This window comes from Calliphora vicina, chromosome 3, assembly GCF_958450345.1.
Source record: "Calliphora vicina chromosome 3, idCalVici1.1, whole genome shotgun sequence".
In the NCBI taxonomy this organism is placed as follows: Eukaryota; Metazoa; Arthropoda; class Insecta; order Diptera; family Calliphoridae; genus Calliphora; species Calliphora vicina.
Window position 1 is genome coordinate 57,683,468 of NC_088782.1, and position 26,410 is coordinate 57,709,877.

The window sequence follows — 26,410 nt, forward strand, 5'->3', positions numbered from 1 at the left end:
TTGCAATCATTGGAAATTTCTAGCAGCAGGATTCATCCAAAATAAAATAATTTTTGTACCGAATCATTACTTGCGATAAAAAATGGTCCAATTACGAAAATTCGATAAAAAAATGGTTCAATTACGAGAATCCGATGCGTAAGACAACGTATGTGAAGCGCGGCCAATCAGTCGAATCGACAATAAAGCCAAATATCCATGGAGCTAAGGTAATGATCTGCATTTGGTGGGACTAAAAGGGTCCTGAAATCTGGCCAATCCATCACAGGGAACCTGCAACGAATGTAACTGATTCATTTTAAGCGAGCATTGGCCGAAAAACGCTTAACACGAAACGACTTTCGGGTACATGTTGCAATACCTGCTAAAAACTATTTAGAGAGAAGTGAAGATAGAGCATAATGCTCTCTCTTCACTTTAGAACAGAGTTTCCGAAATTGGCTTGATACGTTATTGGCCTCTAAAGATGAGCAGTTCTTTTGGCGCGGAATCCATATGTTGCCACAAAGATGGGAAAAGATCATAGCTAACAATGGCCAATACTTTGAATAAATTTATATTGTACAAATGTTTCAAAATAAATGCTAAAAATTATAAAAAAATCTCGCATTTTTAAGTCATACTCCCAATATTTATTAAATAATTGGAAAAGTTTCCATTGTATTGTGAACCACTGTAAACTAATTTAAGCTACAATGTAAGATGATTTAGAATAAAGTATTTGTTTACAGAACATGGCTGTTATATAGACAATTTTCTTATATTCGAAGTATTAATAGACCCTACTGTATGTTGACAAATACTTATCCTAGAGCTTTCTGGACATGATTTTTGAATTCCAAACCCAAACAAAACATGAAATATGTTCCCTTTTCTCGTTCATCAACTTTGTTCACGTGAAAAAATTTCCCATGTTGTGAAATTTTTGTAAACAATAAACAGCTGTTACGAACAAAACAAACTATTGTGAATGAAAAGTTAATGTATAATGTATATCACGATAGCAATTTTCTCTTCGAGGGAAATGGATATTTCATTGGAACATAAATTTTACTTATTATTGCCGATATGGGAATTAATAATGGAATATGATGTCGGGCAAATATTCACCTCTAGTCTTATTTTTCCGAGCATTAGTTCTTTGTGGTTTGTTTTATTTATCTTTTTAATTTATTCTAATTTCTATCACACCATTTAGAACATAAAATCAAAGATCTATACAATTTGTTCACTATCTTCAATTTCACAGTAATACCTCTATTAGGCTGCATTAATAAATCCCTAAACTCTGGTAACATTGAGTACCAGTGTTGTTATTTTTGAGTAAATGCATGATTATAGTGTTAGTGTGTGCGTGAGTGAGTAAGAGCGAAAATTCTTTGATATTTGTTTACATTTGTTGTGACTGTGTGATGATGCCCGAACACAACAACACACGGTTTCAGTTTCAGTTACAGTTTTGCGGTTTTTGATTATTCGATTATTAATTTTTTTTTTGCATTCGTTTGTAAAACAGCTACCCTTCGCTTTTGTTTTGAAGTTTTATGACAAAATAATGAAAAAGTATTTATAAAAAAAAACAGTTTCAATTTTCATTTTTGTGTGGTGAGAGAGTAATTTAAGTCGTGTACACACGTACAAACACTTTATTATGAATGAATTTGCTGAAGAAGCATTTTGTGCATTAAGAGTTTAATAAGAAGAAGACCAAAAAACTAAACAGTTGAAACTCAATTTACCAGACACTGGGTAGAATTTATATTAAAACGGACAGAAAATGGTTCAATTCGAAATTGTCATCTGCGATTTCAATTTTTAAAGGTTTTTTTTTGGCAAATTGATTTTTATACCCTTCACCTTAGTCAGAATGGTATATATATATAAGTTTGTCATTCCGTTTGTAATTTCTACAATATAATTTTCCGACTGGATCCTTATAGATAGCGGAATCGATTAAGCCATGTCCGTAATTTCCACAATATAATTTTCCGAATGGATCCTTATAGATAGCGGAGTCGATTAAGCCATGTCCGTCTGTCTGTTGAAATCAATTTTCTGAAGACCCCAGATATCTTCGGGATCCAAATCTTCAATAGTACTGTCAGACCTGCTTTCGAGAAGTTTCCTATTTAAAATCGAGAAAATGGGTCTACAAATGGCTGAGATCTACAAATGGTTGGACCTACAATGGGTCAAAATCTAAAAAATATTTTTTAACCCGAATTTTTTTTTCACCAAAAATTAAAAAACAAATTTTTTTTAAAATTTAAAAAATTTAAAAAAAAAATTTTAAAAAATTTTAAATAACAATTCGAAATTTTTTTTTTAAAAAATGAAAAAAACAACTTTGGAAGAAAAAAATAAATTTTGTTTACCTAAAAATATTTAAAATTTGTATTTTGAAGTATAATTTGGTGAAGGGTATATACGATTCGGCACAGTCGAATATAGCTCTCTTACTTGTTTTTTAGAAATAAGACATGTCTTATTTGCTTTGAGGTTAACAGTTCGAGAACTAAGGAGTGAGATCGAAAAATTCTTAACATACATATATGTTTATAAAAAAGAAACCACTAAACTTACAGCTTTAATTTTTTTTTTATTTGATTGAAATTATTATTACAATTTACAAAAAAAATTATTTTTATAGTTTTAATCACTAGTGATGAAATTTTGAACCTTTTTCGGAAACCCTTCCATTAACGTTTTTATAGTGCTTTCTGTCACTTTGCTCGAACATGTAGTCCATCTCCGTTTAAAATCTACCACACTTTTGGACACCTTTTTTGTACTCTTCAATTCTCTTTTAACAAGAGCCCAATATCTCTCCACTGGCCTTAGCTCCGGGCAGTTTGGAGGATTTGCCTCTCTTGGTACAAATACCACATTATTGTTCTTGTACCACTCAAGGGCTTGTTTGCCATAGTGACAGGATGCCAAGTCAGGCCAAAAATAAGTGGACACATTATGAAGTCTTATGAATGGAAGCAGCCTTTTTTGTAAACATTCCTTGATGTAAATTTCGGTATTTATAGAGCCCGTTGTAACAAATGAGTGGCTTCTTTTGCCGCAACTGCATATTGCTTGCCATACCAAGAACTTTCTGGGAAATTTTGTCTGCTTTTGGGTCCTAAACTTTTCTTCAACATTCCCTCGAGCATCAGCAACATAAAATTTTTGACCTGGAAGTTGCGAAAAATCTGCCAGAACATACGTTTCGTCATCCATTATGCAGCAAGAATATTTTTTTATAAAACTTGACTTCAATTTCCGTGCTCTGTTTTTGGCCTCTAAATTTTTAGTAGCGTTCCTGTCAGGAACTTTTTGAGCATTGTATGTTTTTAAACCTGCATTAGCTTTAACTTTTCGTACCAAATAGTCCGAGCACTGAGCTAACCGGGCTGCTTTCCTACCGGATGTGTTGGGAGCTCTTTTGAAAATGCGTTCTATTTTTTTGGCTTTAGAAACATCATGTGGACCATTCCTTCTACCTGAACCAGGTTTTCTATCAACTGACAAGTTCTCCCGGTACTGTTTAATAACATTGGAAACAGTTTGACGGCAGACCTTTGTATGCTTGGCCAACTTTTTGTAAGACCAAGTTGGGTTTTGTTGAAAATATTTAATAATTTCAGTACGCACTTTTTTCTGGTCACTCATTTTAATCAGATTAACAAAAAAATTAATATAATTGACATTACACATAATAACTGACATGTTTTTCAAAGGTAACTTGATCAAAAAAAAATTCAAATAATACTTGGGTTAAAAAATGTAATGAAAAACGTGTGTTAAGAATTTTTCGATCTCACTCCTTAATTTCCAAAATTTTGATTAATGATAATCTCCTGGGGAGTCATTTTTGGGAATTTCTTAAACTCTCTTGTCTGTGTCCATCAACTTATTATAATTATGTAAGTCTGCCCTTCTAATAACGATACTGATTATCATTTTATTTAATTATAGTTAATGAAATGTCACTTAATTTAGCCATAGTTTTGTTTTTTTTTATTTCCTTAAAAATTGCAAAAATGTTGTTCTATAATTGATAGTTATTGTCTGCAGCCAACGCAAAAAGACAAAACTTTAGAATAAATTCAAAAATAGCTAAACTCAATTTACAACATTGATGCAACAACCCAACAATATCAGCAACTATAACAAGTTCATTAATAACCTGAGGCGCAATTGAAGAAATGGAAAACGAACAATATGTTTACACTGGCAGCAAAATGTTGTGAAGAAAGAAAAGAAAATTGGGTACCAAAGCAGGAAATTTTTAATATTTTCAAGACAGAAACAGTCTGTCGATTCTTAGAAATTTACTTATGCTCTGGTTACGCACATACTGTGAATGACAATACAATGGAAACTTTTTTGGAAAACTATATTGCGCATTTCAAAAGCATGACATGATATTTTTAAGATAAATTCAAATTTACTAGGTTTTTCCTATTAAAATAGAGTACATGTCAGAGTTTTTAAGCATTTAAGTTTAACAAAAATACATTTATAGCAAAACAATGGAAACTTTTAAACTTTTGTAAAAAAGCATCATGTAATTTCAATATTTATTTTATTTTTATAATTCTTTTTATAATTTTTTTCCACAATAACTTTTTCAAATGGTAAAAATGGCTAGATTCGAGATTTACGAAAATTTAAAAACCAAAATAAAAGATTTTAATGCTGGACTGAAGCAAAAAATTATCTTTGATAAATATTCAATTAATAAATCAGCAATTTCGAAAATTAAAAGAAAAAATTTAAAAATTAAAGATATGTAAATGGAGGATCAATTTGACTGGATCATTGAAGTTTGATTAGATTATTCGCTGCTAGAGTAAATACTCTAGTACGAATCACTTCTTTTTTGTCTATCTTTCTTTGAACTCCATCATCATTCTCTGTTTAGACCATGATGAGACAGACTCATGGTTAGACTCATCCCTGGACACTTTAGCAAGAAAAAATTACATTCAAAAATTAATTATTGTGTTGTCATTTAAACACTGTCAGTCTACAAAACATTTACAAACCATAAACAACATCGTATGTAAATTATATTTGTAAAATTATTTAAAAAAAAAATCTGCTCAATATCTTTTTTTTTCTAAACCTGTTTACATCGTGCAACAGGTAACAAGAAACTGTAGTTTTTTTTATGCTAAAAATATGTAAAAAATGTTGTCTGTTACATGCTGAGCTGAAAAGCGTGTGTGTTTAGATGAAGGAAATATTTCTAAGTTTGAGTACAGGTACATATTATTATTTTTTTGTTTAATTTATTCATTTATTTATGCATTTAATGTGCTATAAACGCATGTTTATAGATGTTGGCGTTGCCGTTATATGAAATTTCATTGATAATAAAAATAATTTGCAGCTATTTTCAGTATTGAAGTGTTAAAATATTGTTAGCATGTTTTAAAGTACTTTTAGCTACTGGGAAAATGAAAGAAAAACTTGAAAGAATGTAAACTCAATCATGATCGATTGTAAAAAGAACTTTTGATTTTCCTATATGCTCCTAAAATTATGCTAGTTTTTAGCCATCTATAGTTATGCATAGTTATTTGTGAATTTAAATACAAGATTTATTATTAACTGATTTCTCTGTCCTGTTGTCAAATAATTTACGCCAATCGGTGTAAATTTGGAGAAGTTACAAGTGGAGGGACTTCTTTGAGTCAGAATTTGTGAAAAACAGTTAAATATGTAGTAACACAATTTATAGCATACTTTTAGACGTTTTATTTGATTTTTAATTTGAAGAATATTTGGGGAGAAGACCACTTAAAATTACTCCAAGACTAAATAATTTAATAGGAAAGTCCCTAAAGTTACTCCCAGGGAGGTTATTAATAATCTAAAATTAGTTCTTGAACTGATAGCAGGTTAAATGACTAAATGACTCCAGGACTAAATAATTTAATAGCAAATGCCCAAAAATTACTCTCCGGGAGGTTATTAATAATCTAAAATTGGAAATTAGTTCTCGAAATATTAGGCACAGAAAGAATTAGGATGGTCTTGGTGGCAATCGCGGCAAACCCATATTGCTGGTATACAATTTGACAAAGAACATTTAAATTGGTCGAGAGAGAAATGGAAGTATGTTGTCTTTTAATCTTATGCATCCAAATACAATTTAAGAGGCACTGGTGGGGGAACATTTATAAGACGGCCGAGGGGATAGAGACTTGTCCCCAAGTACAAAAATAAGATAGTCAAGTTTGGCGGTGGCAAAGGTGTTTTTTTAATTTCCTCCCGGGAAAGAAAAAAGTCCGGAAAATTTGGAACCGTAATTGTGATTTATTCATTGAATATTTGGAAAAGTTTTCAAAGCATTGACTACCACTGTATGAAGTTATAAAATTTGTTGCATAGTTTTAGGTGGTTCATAAACAATCTTCAGTGTTTTCTACACAGATAAAACAGATTCGTGATAGCAACCGAATTTGTTGCCAATCGAATGATTCGGTTGCACACATAGAATTTTTTAGTTCTATCAAGAGAAAGTCAGTTGATAAAGATGTATTTAGGTTGACGCAACCATACTTTTGTTACCCCTTCCAAACAACAAATTCGGTTGCTATCACGAATCAGTTTTCTCTGTGTATGATCCCCAAATTGATTTAAAATAAAATTTATACATAGTTTGTTATAAATTTTAATATTTTTCTTACTCGAAATCTTTAAAATTTTATACCGTATTAATTTTAAATAATTTCTTATTAAAAAATTTAAAATTTTACAGATCTTAAATCTTGCATTTTTCATTAACATTAATTTATTACAAATTTATTAAGACAACCTCGTAGTTACAAATCTACCACACATCTTAAGTGCCATAATGTGATCTTCAAATGTCATCAACCAGAGGCAAAAACTCCCAAACAATTACAAATCAAATAAAACAATAGAGAAGCGAATGAATGCAATGTAATAAATGCCTTCTGTTTACCCACAAATTCAACCTTTCTTGGGAAAAAAAAATTATATTTTACATGTAAACCGCAGTCATATGTATGTACATTAGGGTGGAATCATTTGGATGGAGCAAAATAGGTGTCCATTTTTCCTACTAAAATTGAGGATCAAAGTTAACATCTGATCGGGGAGAAAATGTGTTTAAAAAAATTAAAATAAAATTTCTAATTAAATTGAATTTAAAAAAAATTTAAAAACACGTTTTGGTGAAATTATTGGGGGCATGACTTTAAAATACGGGTTTAGGTTTTACATTATAAGTAATTTTAAAGGGTACATATATGTCATTTACTCTCACTTAGTTATTGAACATTATAGTGTAAACAAATATTGGAATATATAAAATATATATTCCAAAATATTAAATTTCGTACCAATAAAGCGTCATATGCGGGAAGTTTTGCTTTACTTCCGATTGCTCATCTCAACGTGTGAGAGATGGGTTGTTCGGTTCAGAAGTGGTGATTTTGACGCGGAAGACAAAGATCGGCCAGGTTTTATGCCAAGAATTGGAGGCATTAATCCATGATGATTATTGTCAAACTCAACTAGAGCTTGCTAAATCATTGGGAGCTACTCAAGTAGTAATTTCAAAACGTTTGTGAGCAGCAGGATTCATCCAAAAGCAGGGAATTTGGGTATCATACGAATTAAAGCCGAAAGACGAAATGCTGCTTGAACGCTATAAACGAAAATTACAAATACCTCCATTACAATAACCCGAAGCGTAGGAGATCGTATGTGAAATCCGGCCAACAAAGCCAAATATCCATGACGCTAAGGTAATGGTCTGTATTTGGTGGGAGCAGAAGGGTTCTTTCTATTATAAGCTGCTGAAACGTGACCAGAACATCACAGGGAACCTATACCGAACGAAACTGATTCGCTTCAAGCGAGCATTTACCGAAAAACGCCCTGAATATGCGGCCAGACATTAAACCTTAATATCCATCATGACAACGCTCGGACACATGTTGCAATACCTGTTAAAAACTATTTAGAAAGAAGTAGTTGGGAAGTTTTGCCTCACCCGCCTTATAGTTTAGACCGTAGTCCGTCCGACTATTATTTGTTTCGATCGATGAAGAACGTACTCTCTGGCATACGCTTCACTTTGGAACAGAGTATCCGATATTGGCTTGATTCGTTATTGGCCTCAAAAGATGAGCAGTTCTTTTGGCTCGGAATCCATATTTTGGAAGAAAGATGGGAAAAGATCATAGCTAACAATGGCCAATACTTTGAATAAATTTAAAAATCTCGCAATTTTAAGTCATAAAACCATTAAAAAACCTAAAATATTTGCCTAAAATTACAAAATTTCGAATATTTTTAGACTTACACATATATTTCTAAAAGACCTTTCACGTAATAGCAAAATTTCATATGCTATCTTTGAGATAAATATGAAAAAAATCTAAAAACCTTAAAAAGGACCTTTTTATTCTTTGAACCAGCTCAGCAAATACTTACAAACATTTCGAGATACGGTATTATAGAATGAAGTAAACTTTAATTTTCATTGGGAAACATCATAAAAAAACTTAAAACAAGTAAGAAAGTATGGTCGGTCAAGCCCGACCATATAATACCCTACACTAAGTAAAAGAGCAAAAAATTTTTTTTTTAAAATTTCGAATATAAATTATTGAGTGATTTTCGGAAGTGGGCTTTATATGGGGGCTATGACCAATTATGGACCGATCACCATGAAATTAGGTAGTGTGATTTGTGTCTATATGAAAGTTTACTATGTTGAATTTTGTGAGTATACCAACATTTTTAAGCGATTTATGCACGTTAAAGTGATTTTTGGAAGCGGGTCTATATGGGAGCTATGACTAAATATGGACCGATCGTAACAAAATTTGGTGACATGAATTTTGTGTATATAAAACTTATTTGGAGTGCAATTTGTGGAGATACATCTATAAATTAAATATTTACGACCGATAAAGTCCAATTTTGGAGGACATTTGTAAGGGGGCTAGGTGAAATGATGGACCGATTTCAGCCAGTTTCAAAAGGCTTGGTCCTTAGGAAACTACGGACATCGTACGGACATCGTTTAATCGACTCAGAAAGTGATTCTAATTCGATCGGTATACTTTAAGGTGGGTGTTAGACTAATGTTTTTGGGCGTTACAAACATCTGCACAAACGCATTATACCTTCCCCACTATGGTGGTGTAGGGTATAAAAAGGAATTTTGTATCCTTTGATCCAACTCACCAAATAAAACTCTTCACTAAATAAAACTTAAATTTTAGTTGGGAACATCCATATTTATTTTTGGTTCCACCCTAATGTACATACGTTAAAATTTTATTTGTTATTGTTTTATTAATTACAATTTATTTAATAAACAATAATAATAATAATTGTAAGTGCAATACAATAAGAAAATACATCATTCAAGTTCATTTTAACTTAAAACCCACATAAGCCCATACAATTTCACTTACTTTACAAATGTTATTGTTGTTTTGCCTTTTCTCATTATATGTTTACATTAAATTCCCAGCAGTTCTGGTGACAGTCACTCATCAAGGGATTTTTTTTACCTACCATTTATGGTTATTTTTGTTTAATTAAATATTTGATAGTTAATTAATTATTTTAATAGGAGAGTGTCCCTGCATAGATTACGTGGGTACAGTTAGGTAGTTGATCCAATGAATGTAAATTAAATAAGGTTAGCAATGAGTCAGTTTCGTACAAACTTGCTAACTAGTTACCTGTTTAACTACTGAACGAATTTGTTTAACATTTAGGAGTCCTAATATTCAGTTTAATAGTCGATTCATAGTAATCAATCAACCGTTCAATATATGCTGCAAAAAGACAGTCTAATACAGTGGTCGGCATATAGAGAACATGGATTTCAATAACATGTTATGTACATTCTTTCTCTGCTGTAATCTGCTCAGCTATTTATTATGATTTTTGTTTCTTATTTAGTAATTTTTTATGAACTTAGTTGATACTCGTATTGTTTACAGTTAAATAACCGAATATGGTTTTCCCTGGTGTATGTTGTGTCGACCACTGCTCTAATATCTTGTTTCTTTACTAGGATGTATTGTATATCCTAGTAAAGTAAAGGCACAGACCACGGTTAATTTATAAATACGATTTGTAGTGAGTAAAATAACAATGAAGTAATCTATTGCACTCACTTTATATGTATAAACAAACTAAACTCACTACCCTTTAGATTACTGAGGGACACTAAAGTGAAAATTTCCTCTAAGCTTATTTAAATATGGGAGATGTGTAACAAAACTAAATGTCTTATGTTTACAATGATCCAAAATCATATAAATTAAAGTCGGTCCAGTTTTTAGAACCTACTGAAATACAAGTGAAACATTTTGCGTATCAAATCTAAAGGGTACTAAAGGAGAGCTGGTAAGTGCCGACAACATTATGTTAAATTGAGTAAAAGTCTATATACTCGTACATACTCTGGCTATTAAACAATTTCAATATCTCAAATAACAATGTCATTCAACCAACCAACCGATTAATACATATTTATTTACTGTGTACTGTGTGAGTATTTGTTGTATTTGTGGTTATAATTTCAGCGTAAATTACAACAAAAAAGGTAAGAAAACAAAAAATAAATAAATAATGTTAATGATTAAATGTAGAAATATAAAATGTTAAAGTAATGATTGCACTGCACAGTGGGTCAGAATGAAAATAAGAAGAAGTATATAGAGACTTATTTTGCACTATGACTCTCTACTAGAGATGAGCGATCCCGTGATTTTTGAAGAACGTCGTTCTCAGTGAACGTGATTTATAAATCACTGTTCTTTTAAACAGTGACTGCGATCACGTTTGGTTTATGTTAAGCAAAATAATAATTATGTTAAGAAGAATCATTATGTATTCTTTTCATTCTTAAATCTGTTCTTATGTTAACCAAAAACATAGGAAAATAACAAAATTAAGCTAACTAACTGATATGTTACTTAACATTTTATTTGATACACTGTATTGGAGATATATAAAATTATGCGCCTAAAAATATGCTCTAACTGTTGTTTCCAGTGAATGTTGAAAAATATAAAGAACGACATTTAACAGTTTGTTGAAATACATAAAAGAACGACATTAAAATATGTACCTGTTACTTTCTCCATTTGTTAGCAGTGATTTTTTTTAAAAACGCACTATAGGAAATTTTCCCCATTTCTTGGCCAAAATGCAAAATTAAAATTTTTGAAAAATACATTTTTTATGCTTTAGTATAAATAAAAATATAACTATGTAAATATATATTTTTAAATTTTGCAAAAAAGTTGATTATATGTCACTTTATCAGTTGTTTTGTGTTCGATTTCTAAATAAGTTTTCATATAACGATTGAGTACAGCAAAATTTGATACAATTTCTAATAAAAGTTTTCATAATAAAAATACACAGTTTTTAAAAATTAAAAAATGGAAAATAATGGTGAAAGTGAGTACTTTATTAATATATAGAGAAATCTTGGTGAACTCGGCTATTAGACCGATTAAATTGGAAAAATTAAAGTGACCTTACGATGAAATATTAAAATTATGAAACTGAATTTTATTTGGACTTACAAACAAATGTTGGCAGATGTTAGTTATAACATCATAACAGTTCTTTAGAACAGTCAATTACCTACAGAATTTTTCATATTTCAGCTGCATATATTTGCATACTTTTTCAAAAAACGCATTTTTGCAGGTAAATACAGTGTGAAAAACTCAGAATTATTTAATGTACGGCATGAGAAATATGGTGTAAGAAAAAAGAGCCGCTATATATGCATATTTCTTGTCACATATTGATGAAAGTGATAGTTCAGAAAATCTAAATCAATGTTTAGAGGAGCAGTCACAAATGTTTTGTGCAAATATAAAAACCAAATGAGTAAAAGTTATAGGAGTTTAAATCATTGTAGCCGTGTGAATAATTTGACCGACGTTTTTAATAGAGCATTGGATACATCTGATCCTTTCATTTCCAGTATTTCTCTAAACAAACGGATTAAAAAACAGAAGAAATTAAAGCTTTCTACAGAAGTAATCAATTTGCTGAAATCTTATCCTATTTCTTTAGAAAATTACCAAACAGATGAATATCAATCGGAAAGTGAAGATGAAGAAATAGAATCGAGCGGTCTTTAGAACCCTTGTTTTTTTAAATATAGTTGATAATTTAGAATTAGAAAATCAAATTGATGAATAAAATAAAATTTTAAACATAACTAAGTTTGTTTTATTATCAAAAGTTAGTTTACACTCAAAAACAAAATGGAAGAAAAGAGTTTAGGCAAATATCTAAGAGTTACAGGTTTGGACCGTATCCAGGAACATACAACCCGGAAACACGGTTTGGATGAATTTTTTAGTTAATTTTATTTTTATCTTTGTATTTTTTTTTTCATTGTATGAAAAAGTTTTAATGGTCCCTCCCTCCCTTTTAAAAGTCTTCAAAAATTAGAATCCAAAAAAATTATTTAAATCGGTCCAGCCGTTTGGCTGCAATTAATTATGGCCAAAAAATGGGGAAAATTTCCTATAGTGAAACATTACCAGTGAATGTTGAATAATATAAAAGAACGACATTTAACAGTATGTTGAAAAATGTAAAAGAACGATATTAAAAGAACCTGTTACTAAAGTTGTTCCAGTGATTTTTCTAAAACGTTACCAGTGAATGTTGAAAAATATAAAAGAACGACTTAAATGTACCTGTTACTTGCAATATTCAGTAACTGTTGTTACCAGTGATTTTTCAATCACAGTGATTAAATCACAGGTATGGAAATATCGCTCATCTCTACTCTCTACTCTATAAACAGCTCTTACCCTAATGAATCAATTTAAATTATTCAATAATATTTCCTACTTTTTGTTCGTAAAATAAACACTTTTAATTTCAAACATAAAGTTCTTGGAAAAATGTTTTGAAATGTTTAATTCAACTATTAATGAATCATCTAGAAAATATGCTTTATTTGTTTTTTCACTCTTACAGTTTTTAAGATTAATTATGACAGCAGCCGCAATTACTACCAATGAGTTTACAATATTTTGAATTGAATAGACCTAAAAGTACTTTAAATATTTATTTATATTTTAATAGCTATCCACAGTAGTGTAGATACAAATAAAATGTGTTGATTCTTTAAATTTTTTTAAGTTTTTTTCTATATAGAATTTCACAAAAGCAATAAATGCCAAGTCAGGGTATTTTTTTAATTCAGTTTTTAAATAAATGTTTTATAATTAGTAAAGTATTATTTAATTTCGTTTTTTTGTTAAACAAAAGCGATATTAAGTGTATGATCTCGAAATGATCTAGAAAAGGGATGTAAGAAAAAAGATTTAGTTAAGTAATCACAATTATAAATATAAATCGAACCTTTTTATTCCCACCATGTTGACAAGCCATCAATTTGTTCATTAAGCGAATAATTTCTTGTTCGCACATGAATTTGTCTCGTATGGACAACTCTTGTCGAAGGACATTGACACGTTTTCCCCAAGTTAAAAATATCAAGAGTTTCTTGAAGTGAAGATATTGGGTGTATGACTTAAAAATGCGGGATTTACAATAGATGGTGTATCTTTTGAACGCGGTTTTGGTTTTTAATAACTTTTATGTTATTTTGAAGGGTACATATCTATCAATTAATCCAGGCGCGTATCCAGAGGGGGTGAAATAGGAATTCCCCCCCCCCCCAAAACCAAAAAGTTTTCATATAAAAAAAAAGAAAAATGTAGAAGAAATTTTAATTAAACCCTCCCCCCCAAATGTTTAACCTGGATCCGCGCCTAATTTTTTCTCACTTTGTTATTGAACATTATAGTGTAAACAGCGACGTTTTTTTTGCTTCGAAGATGTAAAATATTGTGCCAACAAAGCGTCATATGCTGAAAGTTTGGCTTTACTTCTTTAATTTGAAAACAAAAGTGCCGCTAAAGCACACCGATTGCTCACCAAAGCTTATGGTGAATGTATTCCATCGGTTTCAAAGTGCGGGAGATGGTTTGATCGTTTAAGAAGTGGTGATTTTGACACGGAAGACAAAGATCGCCCAGCCAAAAATGTTTGAAGACCAAGAATTGGAGGCATTTCTCCATGAAGATTGTTGTAAAACTCAACAAGAACTTGAAAAATCATTGGGAGCTACTCAACCACCAAAAACAGGGAAGCCGAGATGACCTGAAAGACGATTTTGCATGTCCGAAATGATGCTTGAACGCTATAAAAGAAAATCATATTTGCACCGAAAATCGAAATGCATCCATTACGATAACCCGAAGTGTAGGTGATCGATCGCATGTGAAGCCCGACCAACCAGACGAATTGACACCAAAGCCAAATATTCATGGCGCTAAGGTAATGTTCTGTATTTGGTGGGAGTAAAAGGGCCCTATCTATTATGAGCTGCTGAAATCTTGCCAGACCATCATAGGGAACCTGTACCGAACGCAACTGATTCGTTTGAAGCGAACATTGGCTAAAAACATCCAGAATATGCCGTCAAACATGAAACCGTAATATTCCACCATGACAATGCAAAACTGAGTAATTATCATATAAAAATTTTAAAATTAAGGCCTTTAAGTATACCTATCGCTTCTGACTGTCCGTTCGTCTGTCTGGCTGGCTGATAAAATTTTACACATCGGTCAACATTTAGCAACATTAAAATTGAAAAGGTTTTTCTTGATTTTAAAAGTTTGGGGTCATTTTGGACCCAAGCGCGTTTAAGGTTAATTTCGATTATTCCACTATTATTGTAAATATAGGACTTTACGATATATTTTTCTAAAATTTCATACAAATCCAACCAAAAATATATAATATTTCGCGATGTTGTGGTGGGTTGTGTTTGTAGGTCTGTAGCTTAATATTTTTTTCGGTTAAGAAAAGTTTGAATATGATTGAATTTGAATTTAATGCTACTAGAGAAGTAAATGTTAAAAAAACTTTATAAAATAAACACAAATGTATAAGTAAATGTAATGAATACATAAAAAACTTATGTGTATTTCAAAATAAATTAATTTTCATGGAAAGTACCATAATTTTGAAGCATATTTTTTGTCAAATACTGGCATTTGCATTTTGTTCTTGTCCTCAAAAGTTGAGCAGTTCTTTCGGTTCGGAATCCATATGTTGCCTATTTTGAACAGCTCAACTGTATATTTTAATAACATTAAATTATTTGGATTTAAGTGCGTAAAAGGGTTAAATTTTCAAAACCTGTTTCAAATTGTTTACAATTAAAACTAAGGGAAACAACTTTAATTGCATAAAAACAATATTTTTTTTATTTAAATTTTCCAAGCCCACCTTAAAATTCTGTTTTTAACAAGTATGCTAATAATATTAACAAAAAGACAAATTAATAACAATATTAATAGATATATTAATATTGAAGGCAACTGGAAATGTCAAGTGTAGGATTTTTTGTACAAAATTTATTTTTAAAATGAAAATAACACTTGTTACAAAAAAAAAAAATCGGTCATGAAAATGACATTGTTATTGCGAAATGGCCTAATATGGCTACACTGAAAGAATTATTGGGCAAAACAAAATTTTTGACAGCTTTCAAGTGGGATTAAATGATGCACAAAATGACTCACAGAGAGGTCGAATGGAAAATGTAAAAAAATAATAATAATAAATGATCAAGACACTAAATGAAATTAGAAAAGAGGAGTTAAGCTTTAAGTATATTGTTTGCAGACAAGAGCTCTTCAGTGATATAAACTTAACCACGTTTAATAAGTATTAGAAAGTTTATTTTTACTTGAGTAAGATCGAAGTTTACGATCATTTCATCGTATATTTTTTGGGAATTAATGGGATTTTTCAAAAAAAATTTAAATAAACAAATGATTTAAAACCATTTGCTTCTAAAATTTCTGAAACATGACAACAAAATCATAACAATATTCCATCATAAATAATCACGGAATTCGAAAAATGCAAAAAAGTGTAAATTAACCTTAAAAATAACAATTATCAAAATAAATGTAATTAACTGCATTTAAATAATTTCAAGCAATTAATGACATACAAATATCTGTAATGAATAATTAAACACATCGTTTATTTCAATTAAAAGGGTTTCGAATTGGGACAATCATGATGATTTCATTATTTAAACATTTAAACTAAAAATCAGCAGTAAAAACACTAAGAAACAACTCACAATAATAACAATGAAAGATAATTAGTTTTTATAAACAAAAAATAAAAAAAAATACAGGTAGAAGATAATAATTTTAAGTCAAGTATTATTAAGTTCAGGGTTTAAATATAACCAGCCAGTCATCCGGTGTGGGAGGTTTAAACAGGTTAAAATAACATTATGTTTTATTACTTCACCTCACTTTTAAGTTTAACGACTATTTGATTTGAGTCATTACAGTTACAATGAACCTTTGCAAATTTAGTTTTATATTTAAAATATCTTTTAGATACATATTTCAAGTACTATACAATTTTTTTGTTTCTCTAAATTGCTTAAAACCAGTAGCAAATTTTAATTAAACTCAGAAATAACACTTCACTTAATTGTTTTAGCTAAACAGGGTTTGGATTACATTTGCACAATGTTTACGCTTACTTACGTTTTTTTTTATATTTGTTTAAATAATAATAGCAAGTGCAAAAAAAAAAAAAAATAACTTACCAGCACGAAAAACTTCACCACAACCATCGCAACGTGATGCGAATTGAGCATCGTAACAGTTGCCGCAATAGATTTTATCGGCCTTGGCGCCAAATTGTTTGTCCACCAATGACAGATGACACTTGAAACACAAGAAGCAGGCTTCATGCCAATGTTTGTCTTTGTATGAAAGATCCTACAAAATAAACAAATTATGTTAAATAATAATTATAAAGAAATGGACAAATACAAATATTTGTGTGATATATTAAATTAACAAAATTTTATATTCATTTGTCTTTACGTTAGACCCACAAAAGTATATATCGTTAGCTTAGTACGCAAACGTGACAAGTCCCATTTTTTTAATTTTACAGGAGAGACAAAAAGCGTTCTATCTTTTTTTGCTTTCAATATTTTTAGATCTGTAAACGCAGTTCTCTGCTATGATATGTTGGCTTTAAGTATCTGTGGAAAAAATAAAATAATTGAAATAATTTTAGAAACTGAAGCCATTTTTAGGGACTTAGCTCCTTTGATTTTTATGATTTTGTGTTTTTTGGCTGGACTGGCTGGATTTCTCGTTTTATTATTTTACAAATTGGTTTTATTATTTTATATTATTTAACCCTACGTTAGTCTCAATCATTTTCAGTCGAGTCTAGTCGAAATGTATCAAATTGATATCAATAAAAAAAGGCGCGTTTGAAAATAATCTCTTCTCTTTTTATTTTGAAAACATAAAAACAATATTAAATTAAAAGTATTTAAAAGAGTAATACAAAATCAGGCCTGATATTTAATTTTTGTAATAGATAAATGGAATTGGGAATAATTTTCAATAATTTCATAATTCTAATAATTTATAGTCGGTCAAGTTCGACCATTATTATATTATCTTTTAAAATTTCAACAATTTGTTTTACGTGAGTGATTTTCGGAATTGGGCCTTATGTGGCAGCTATGACTAATTATGGACCGATCGTCATGAACTTAGAACGATTTTTTCCTGGATATAAAACTTATTTGTGATGAATTTTATTTGGATACCAAAATTTTTCAAGAGTTTTATTCTCGTTAAAGTGATATTTGGAATGGACGGGGAGCTATAGTCAATAGTTTAAATTTGATTTCTTTTTATATAAAATTTATTTATGAAGAAAAATCTGTGTAACACCTATAAAATTCAGATACTTATGACAAAAAAGTCACATTTCAGGAGAACAATTGTATGAGGATTAGTTGAAATAACGGACCGATGCACAGTGGGAAAAATCACCAATCTAGCTTATAAAAAATCGTATCTTTTAAACTATTGATCTTAGGAGTAAGAAATGTATGAAGCGATTGTAGCTAATAGAAATCTTTAAATATATTGTATTTGTAGATACCCTGTTTCATTACAGGGTGCATCAAAAGGAAGGTTTTAATGGAAATTAAAATTTTTCATGATATTAAAGTTCAACAAAATAAATCAGAATTTTTTGTTAAATAAAACTCAACAAAAAAATCTTTTTATATGTTAATTAAATCATAGCAATAGCTTTTTGCAATAAAAATTATTTATAAAAAGAATTTTCATTGAAAAATGTTGAAAAAAACTCTTGTTTATGATGGGGTTTCTCGCGTTTTGTAACCTAGAAGAATTATTTAAAAATATGAATTTTCATTGAAAAATGTTGAAAAAAAACTCTTGTTTATGATGGGGTTTCTCGCGTTTTGTTACCTGTAAAAAACAAACAGCCTTATTAGACAGTAAAAGACCATACCATTGGAAAAACCTTAATTGCTTAAAAATCACTGCCTGATTTAGAAAATAAAAATTTAAATTTGGGAATTTATATAGAAAACAAATTTTAGTTTTTTATTGTCATTTGAATATAAATTCCGAAACGAAAATTTTTATTTTACTTCCCTAAAACAGGCAAAAATACAAACACTTGAATATCGCCCACAAGTTATGTTTGTTAACCTTATTTATATATATAAATATCTCAATTTTAAACACTGTTTTGGTCCTAGTTGATTTGAAGCCTGGTCCTATTGTGGTGAAATTAACAATGGCTACACCAGTATCCCTAATGGTTGAGTATCCCTAACAATATGATTATATAGGAAATTAAATGTATTATACAAGAAATTAAACGTATTTACAAATGTAAATAGTGCCTGGGTTCGTAGAAAAATATTGGTGCCAGAGCCAGAGGGTTAAACAATTGCTTAAAATTCTACTTTGTGGCAGCCAATTTTTTGTCCAGGCTTACTTCATTTGGTCTAGTTTCAAATTCAAAAATTAGTTTGGCGGCAATTAGGGGTACTTTTTTCTAATCCCTTTTCACATTAAGAAATTTTGACAAAAATATACTTTTATATATTTAATTGCAAAAGCTATTACGAAAATCATTTTCACTTCAACAAATCATGTCCTCTTAATCTTTAGGACTTGTTTTATCCAAAAATAAAATGTAGGTTCAATAGCGCAATAAAACTTTTGATAATACATTGGGTGAAACATGAAACCAAAATCCCTCATGAACGTACTACTAATTCATTGCATACATTTACGGCCCTGTATTTTCATAATTAACATATCAATCGAAAAATGTTGAATGTATTTTTTAGTAGCAACTATCATAGAATTATTCTATGCTATAGGTTTATAAATTTGAAAAATAAAAAATATTTTTTATAAGCTAGATTGGTCATTTTTCCCACAGAAATTGCGACCTAATTTACGTTCAAGATTACATGGACAGCCAGCCATCAGGACAGATGGACGGACATAGTTAGATCGACACAGAAATTCAGAAATACGGCTGGAAAATAATGTTCATATTTTTGTATGAAAAACACTCAAAAATTATTTGAAAACTTTATATAAAAATGTTAATGTGATTTTTCGAACAGTAAAAATAAAATTTTTCAAAAAAATGTTTGTATGTGAATAGGTTGGAATTTTTGAAAAATTTTGGTATGAATGTTAAGTCACATCTTTTAACTAATAAAAAACTATATGCCGACGTGACCATCCCCCTCCCCTTCGTTGCTAGGGGCAAATTTCTGCAATTACATTAAATTAAAAAAATTGTCTAAAAATAGACATTTTTTAAATTAATTTTTAAAAATAGTAAAAAAAATTAAATTAAAATAATGAACATGAGGAATTATTGCCAACATAAGTAAGTGTTTCATAAAACATAAAAACCATGATTTACATGCAAATGCAGGACATCACATATGTGCAAACTTAACTGTTCGAAATTTTGAACTGGCTTTTCTGGGAAAACGAAAAATCGGAAAAATTGTTTGACCAGATATTTGCCATCAGGGGGTTATAATTACCCTAAAAAGGTTTTTTTGTTTATAAAATAAATAAAAAATTTATCTCGGAGCGAAATGGGTTAAGGCCCTAAAATACCGATCGCTTCTAATTTTCTGTCCGTCCGTCTGTCTGGATATCCATGTAAGCCTTAAGTGCAAAGTAGGGGGCGTTTCAGCTTAATTTCGATTATTCCTCTATTATTGTAAATGTAGGACTTTAAGATATATTTTTCTAAAATTTCATACAAATCCAACCAAAACTTCATAATATTTCGCTATGTTGTGGTGGGTTGTGTTTGTAGGTCTGTAGCTTAATATTTTTTTTCGGTCAAGAAAAGTTTGAATATGATTGAATTTGAATTTAATGCTACTGAAGAAGTAAATGTTAAAAAAAAACGTTATAAAATAAACACAAATGTATAAGTAAATGTAATGAATACATAAAAAACTTAAGTGTATTTCAAAATAAATTAATTTTCATGGAAAGTACCATAATTTTGATGCATATTTTTTGTCAAATACTGGCATTTGCATTTTATTATATTTTTTTTTCGAAAGAGAAAAAAAACAATTAAAAAAATGTTTGAAACACATATGCAAGTGTTTGCTGTCTTGAGATTTGTGGCTGCAGTTCATTAATTTTCATTTACAAAATTGCAGACACAACTAAAATTAAATGCAGCCTGCCTGGCTGAATGGAATATTCATTTCATCATCATACATTTTAGTGAAGAGATTTTTGAAAAGCCAAAAATACACACCAAAAATGATGTAATTGTGAAAAATGTTTGTTAGATATTTCTAGCTACATATGTAGCTTCGGTTTTTGTATATATACTAAATATTAAATAGGGAGAGCATTTAATTTACTCACCTTGGAATCGATACCGATGATCTTGTTGCACTCTTCGCAAGTGTTGGCGAACACATTCTCGTAACACTTGATGCAATAGGGATGATCATCACGTATTACATAACGCTGGCCGGTAAGGCTTTCATCACATTGCCAGCAACAGAAGTGGCCCGAGTGCCAATCCTTATCCATGGCCTTAGTATATTCACCACTGAAAATTAACTGCAAAAAAGAACATAGAAGGGGGGAACATTGTAATCCAGGAGGTTGTTAATTTTCTAGGTTTTTTTTTTGTTTTTTTGGATTATATCACATATTTGTACATAATTTTTGTTTTGGATTTGTTTTTTGTGAGTGTAAAAATAGGTGTTTTGTTAACATTTGTAGAGTAGAGATTTGTTTATTTTGGTTTTTTGTTTTTGTTGTGGTGAAGAGTAGTTTATAGAGTAGTGGTGGTGGGTGAGTTTGGTAGTAGAAAAACAGAGTTGTAATTTTGGTAGCAAGTAAAGTGTAATCCTTAAATTTCAGTTAAGTAAAGGTGTAGGATATTGTAAGTGTATTTATTTTTTTGGTTTTAGAATATTATTTAAAATAACTGTTGTATTAAATTTTAAGAACTTCTTTCATTCTTATATTGTATTTTTTCTAAACATTTTCACTTTATTGTTGTGTGGTGTATTTTTGTAAATTTCATTTTATTTGTTTGTTTTCTTTTGAGTGTTTGGTGTTCTCTTGTTTAAAAATTAGTGTAAATTTTATGTTTTATTTTGTTTTTTATTTTATTGTTTAGATTTATTTTTAATACCTTTTGTTTAGTTAAAGGGAGTTACGTGTCGTTTGTAAAATTCATTTTAAGTTTTTCATTGGAATATTGAATATTGTTTGAATTTGTTTGATTTATTTTTGGTATTGAGCTTGAAATTGTTTTGTAAAATTGTTTAAAAATAAAAATTGCTGCATCAAGAGACCTCATTTTGTAAATCACTTCACCGAACTTTAAAAAAATTTAATTATTTTATAAGGACAAGTGAAGAAATTTATAAAATAAGGTTATTATGTTGTATGTAGAAAATTTTTGTGAAATGTTTGAATTTTCAAATAAGTTTTTGTTAAAAATAGATGAAAATGAATTTAGAAGCTTTTAAAATGAAATTAACTAAAATGAGATGATCAAATTTATTTTTTTTTAAACTTTGATTCAAAAATATTTATTGAAACCTGGTTGTTATTGAAAATACAATAATTTTCTATGAAAAACATTTCCTTAAATAGCAAGATTTTGAACAAGTTTTGAGTTAAATTTTCTCAATATTGCTGATGTTGGGGGCAACATTTCATTAAGTAGACACTTAAGAGGGCTCCGACTGATTTTGCAATAAAATAGTTTCGAAAATAACAAGATTTGAAAAAAAAAATTTAAGATTTTGAAATACGTTTCAAAACTAACAAATTTAAGGTTTTGAAAATTAATAAAAATTTAAAAAATAATTGAAAATTGTTTCAAAAATACTTTTATTTTTTTTTAATTTGAGATTTTTAAAAATTTTAAATTAAATTTTGGAATACAATTTTGAAAAAAATTCTAAATTGATTTTAAAAAATAAAAGAGAATAGTTTAGAAAATAACAAGATTTCAAGAAAAGTTTTGATTTTTTAAATTTTGAGATAAAAAAGATTTTCAAATACGTTTTAAAAATAATAAATTTTTAAGAAAGATTTTAAAATTTTTTTAAATTTAAAACAACTTTAGGTTTTAAAAATTAAAAAAAATTGTTTTAGAAATTCTTCTTTTTTTTAAATTTGAGATTTTAAAAAATTAAAATTAAATTTTGGAATATAATTTTGAAAAAAAATTCTAAATTGATTTTAAAAATAATTGAGAATAGTTTAGAAACTAACAAGATTTCAAGAAAAGTTTTGATTTTTTAAATTTTGAGGTAAAAAATTTTTTTGAAAAATTAATAAAAATTTAAAAAAATAATGAAAATTGTTTCAAAAATATTTTTTTTAATTTAGAGATTTTAAAAAGTTAGGAATTAATTTAAAAAAAATAAGTTTTAAGAAAAATTTTGATTTTTTTTATTTAGAAATTTTAGAAAAATTGAAACAAAATTTTGAAATTAGTTTCAAAAATAAAAAAAACGTTTAAGAAAATTTTAGATTTTTATTTGTTAAGTTTGAATTTTTCTTTCAAACAATTTTAGATTTTATGGAATCACAAAAATAATTTTGAAATAAGTTTCGAACATAAAAATATTTAAGAACATTTTTCTCAATTTTGAACTTAAGGGATTCAAAACTTCTTAAAATTAATTTTCGGTATGAGTTTCTGAATTCTCAAACATTTTCAAATAAAATCTCTCAAATTAGTTTAAAATTATGAGGGTAATTTAAAAAAAATCTTATAAATTTGTTTAATTTATTTAAAAAAATATATTTTTAAAATTGTTCATACATTTGGTCAAATATCAGCAGGACAATATCAGCAATAAAATTGAAAATTCCAACACATTTCGATATTACTACACTTCAGGACTAAACGTCCTGCTGACATCTGACCAAATATATTTAAGAAAATCAGGGCAATGATTTGGTAGCAGAGAAAAAGTGGGGAAAGTCCTAAGCCCTATTGTATGAAAATACTTAATATTTCTTTAACATATTTTAAATTTGTATAAATTTCAAAAAAAAAAAAATCGAAATCAAAACTAAATTTTTATACAAAAAAAAAAAATTAAAAATAAATTCTAAAATTATAAAATAATAACAAACGTCTTCCTAATTGATAGCAATTGAAAGCAAATGCTCATATTTCTAACAATTTAAAAGCATCAATAATAAAACTTTACTTAAATTTCTATAAATTTACATATGTATAGCAAAGAAAACACAAATTTTCAAAAAAAATTATTCCCCTCCATTAAACTTCAAATGAATTTTATATTCAGCTTGAATTAACACTTAAACGACACGTACCCCCTCTCATCATTGGTTTGTTCAACTTCGGTTATTTGAACTTCTGATTCGCGACGTTTTGAAGTTTTCTTAACTTTCTTTGTTTTCTTAACTTCCGATGATACGCTTTGGATAATTTCAACATCCGCCATTTTTAATACTTGTTTTTTGTTCTTGTTTTTTTTTAAACTCAGTTAAATATTTATTTATACCCAATTTTGGTTATATTCGTATTATTAAACGAATTTATTTGTATAATTAATTTGGCTTCAGAAACCGTTTTCAAATGAATCCGTTTAACGTATGTATACCGCCCGCGTTTGACCGACTAAACTTTTTTGCTTGGAATTTTCTATTTTGGCCAATAATCTTTGGGATTTTTCTTTTTCTGTGGGCTCTGCTCGGTTTTGCTCTCTGAAATTTTCTTTAAAGAAATTTTTTGTTTCTTTATGTTTTTGTTGTTTCTTAAGAACGCACTGTTCTTTCGACTTTCTCGCCTCAAAAATAATCTCAACTGTATGACCGTATGTTTATTTCAAATTTAAATGACTTTTAGGAAAATATATATACACATATGTAAGAAAATAAAATAAAAAAAACACATTAAAATACAAAACAATCTCAATCCTACGGCTAGCTATAGAACACGCAGCATTGATATTTATTTGTATATTCTATTCTAAATGAAACAGACAAAATTTTCTTATAATTAAAACCAAGGGAGGTGAGCATTTTTGTATGAGAGTGGTCGAATGGGAAATACACTAAAAGAAATCGTTGAAATTGAAAGTGCTTGAAATTTTCTGATAAAAAAAACTAATCTTCATTGTTTCGTCAATTACCTTGTGCTTTAGAAAGTTGGAGTTTCAAAAGATCCGTTGCCCTATTTGGACAATTGTATCTTCTTTTCAGAACAACTCATCTTAGCAATAGCTCTACTAATTTAATTAAACCTTTTTAGGAGCTGTTACAACTCATTTCCTGGTAATATTTCATAAACACAAATAGAGCCTATTAAAAATGTCATTAAAGTCGTCTCGGAGCAAGTCAAATTTATACTAGTAAAACGTTTCTAAGGTAATTGAAACTTCGCTACGAAATTATCCGAGTCACACTCGGAAAAGATTGTCAACTCAGCGACAGTTGTATTAATATAAATTTTTTTCTCCTGAGAAAAACATGCAACACTTTAATTTGGAGGTGTACATTGTTAATTCCTTATAAATAATCCTATGACATCCCGGATCATCTAACAACCTTTTCAGAAAAGGTTGGAAAATTTACTATTTCTAATGAAATATTTGCATAAAATGGAATGGATAAATTGTTAGTAAATGTGGCTCCCATCTAGCTGAGAGTCTTCTCATTTCAAAAATGTTGACTACCTAGAATTTCTTGAGTTTTCAACGGCAGCCATTTTTTCCAAAAAGATTTTCCACGTCAGACTTCCAATTCTATCTAAATTTTTTGGTGATACCTGCAGCATTTGCCATTTATATTCATTCAATTATAAGCCAAGCTAGTCAAATATTGAGGCAAAACCTGCCTGATTTGCATAATTAGGAACTTTTGGCAATCTCTAAATGAGGTCGATTTTAACTATCTCCAGACTCTTGTCTTGTCTCACTTGTCTTTTCTAAAGATGCATTAAAATGCCTCGGTAGTTCGAAACGTTGTTGGAAATACTTTACTCCATCTGATCTTCTAACTATTTGAAGTATTTACATATACAGCCCAATTATGAATAAAAAATTCCCCGGGAGTTTGCTTCCCGCGAGTTTTTCCCATTGAATTTGAATAGAAAAAATGGGAAAAGGGAAAAAACTCCCTGGGAATTTTTATTCATAATTGGGCTGATAATGAAGGATGGAATTAAACTTGTTGTATTGGTCGGTGCTTCAAAGCCTGTAGAGTTTTTCAAGATAGGGCGAAGGTGCTTATCGGAACTTCTATTGATTCTCTTGGAAATCTTTGCAATGTTTGATAGAATGTGTGCTGCTGAAATTAAAGAGCGTTTTCCCGATACCTGTGGATTTTATTAATCCATACACGCCTTTCAACAAGAACTCATCCATTTGTGGTTGATTGGCCAGTGAACAATATAAAACACTACAGGGATACAGAAAGAAATCTTTCCTGTCATTTTCAATGTTGGAAATTTCAAATCGAAAGTGCAAAAACCCTACTCCTACTCTTTCCTCCCTTTATCTTTCACCATCTTAGATCAATACTGTTGATTTCAGTGAATCAGATGCTAGGTATGTGATGGTCTGCCAGCTCTTTTCGTCTTACTCAGCAGGATCCAGTCAATGCAAATTTTTTGCTTATAATCTGTAGGATAATTTGGAATTTAGTACTTCTTTTTGGTCTCTTTTATCATCGCACGAGCCAAAAGAACTGCTCATCTTTAGCGACCAAGAACGAATCAAGCTAATATCGGATACTCTGCTCCAAAGTGAGGCGTATCCCGGAGAGAGCGCTCTGCATCGATCGAAACAAACAGTAGTCGAACTTTTCAACCACTTAATTCTTAATACTTTTTAACAGGCATTGTTGCAACATGTGGCCGAGCGATGTCATTATGGAATATTACGGTTTTATGGCTC

At 29.4% G+C, this 26,410-nt stretch overlaps 1 protein-coding gene across 4 annotated transcripts in view; it reads right to left on the minus strand.

Annotated features, from left to right (window-relative positions):
• Positions 1–26,410, minus strand: part of Lmpt (Limpet) — a 335,549-nt gene that overhangs the window by 26,688 nt on the left and 282,451 nt on the right. For 3 of the 4 annotated variants that reach the window (XM_065502735.1, XM_065502736.1, XM_065502734.1), the window contains 2 exons: positions 20,871–21,071; positions 16,697–16,871 (listed from right to left, as the gene is read on the minus strand). In XM_065502735.1, coding sequence (XP_065358807.1) covers positions 16,697–16,871; positions 20,871–21,071 — 376 coding nt within the window. Of the gene's footprint in view, positions 1–16,696; positions 16,872–20,870; positions 21,072–23,825; positions 23,991–26,410 lie in introns of those variants that run through there. The other variant, XM_065502738.1, reaches the window with a different exon arrangement.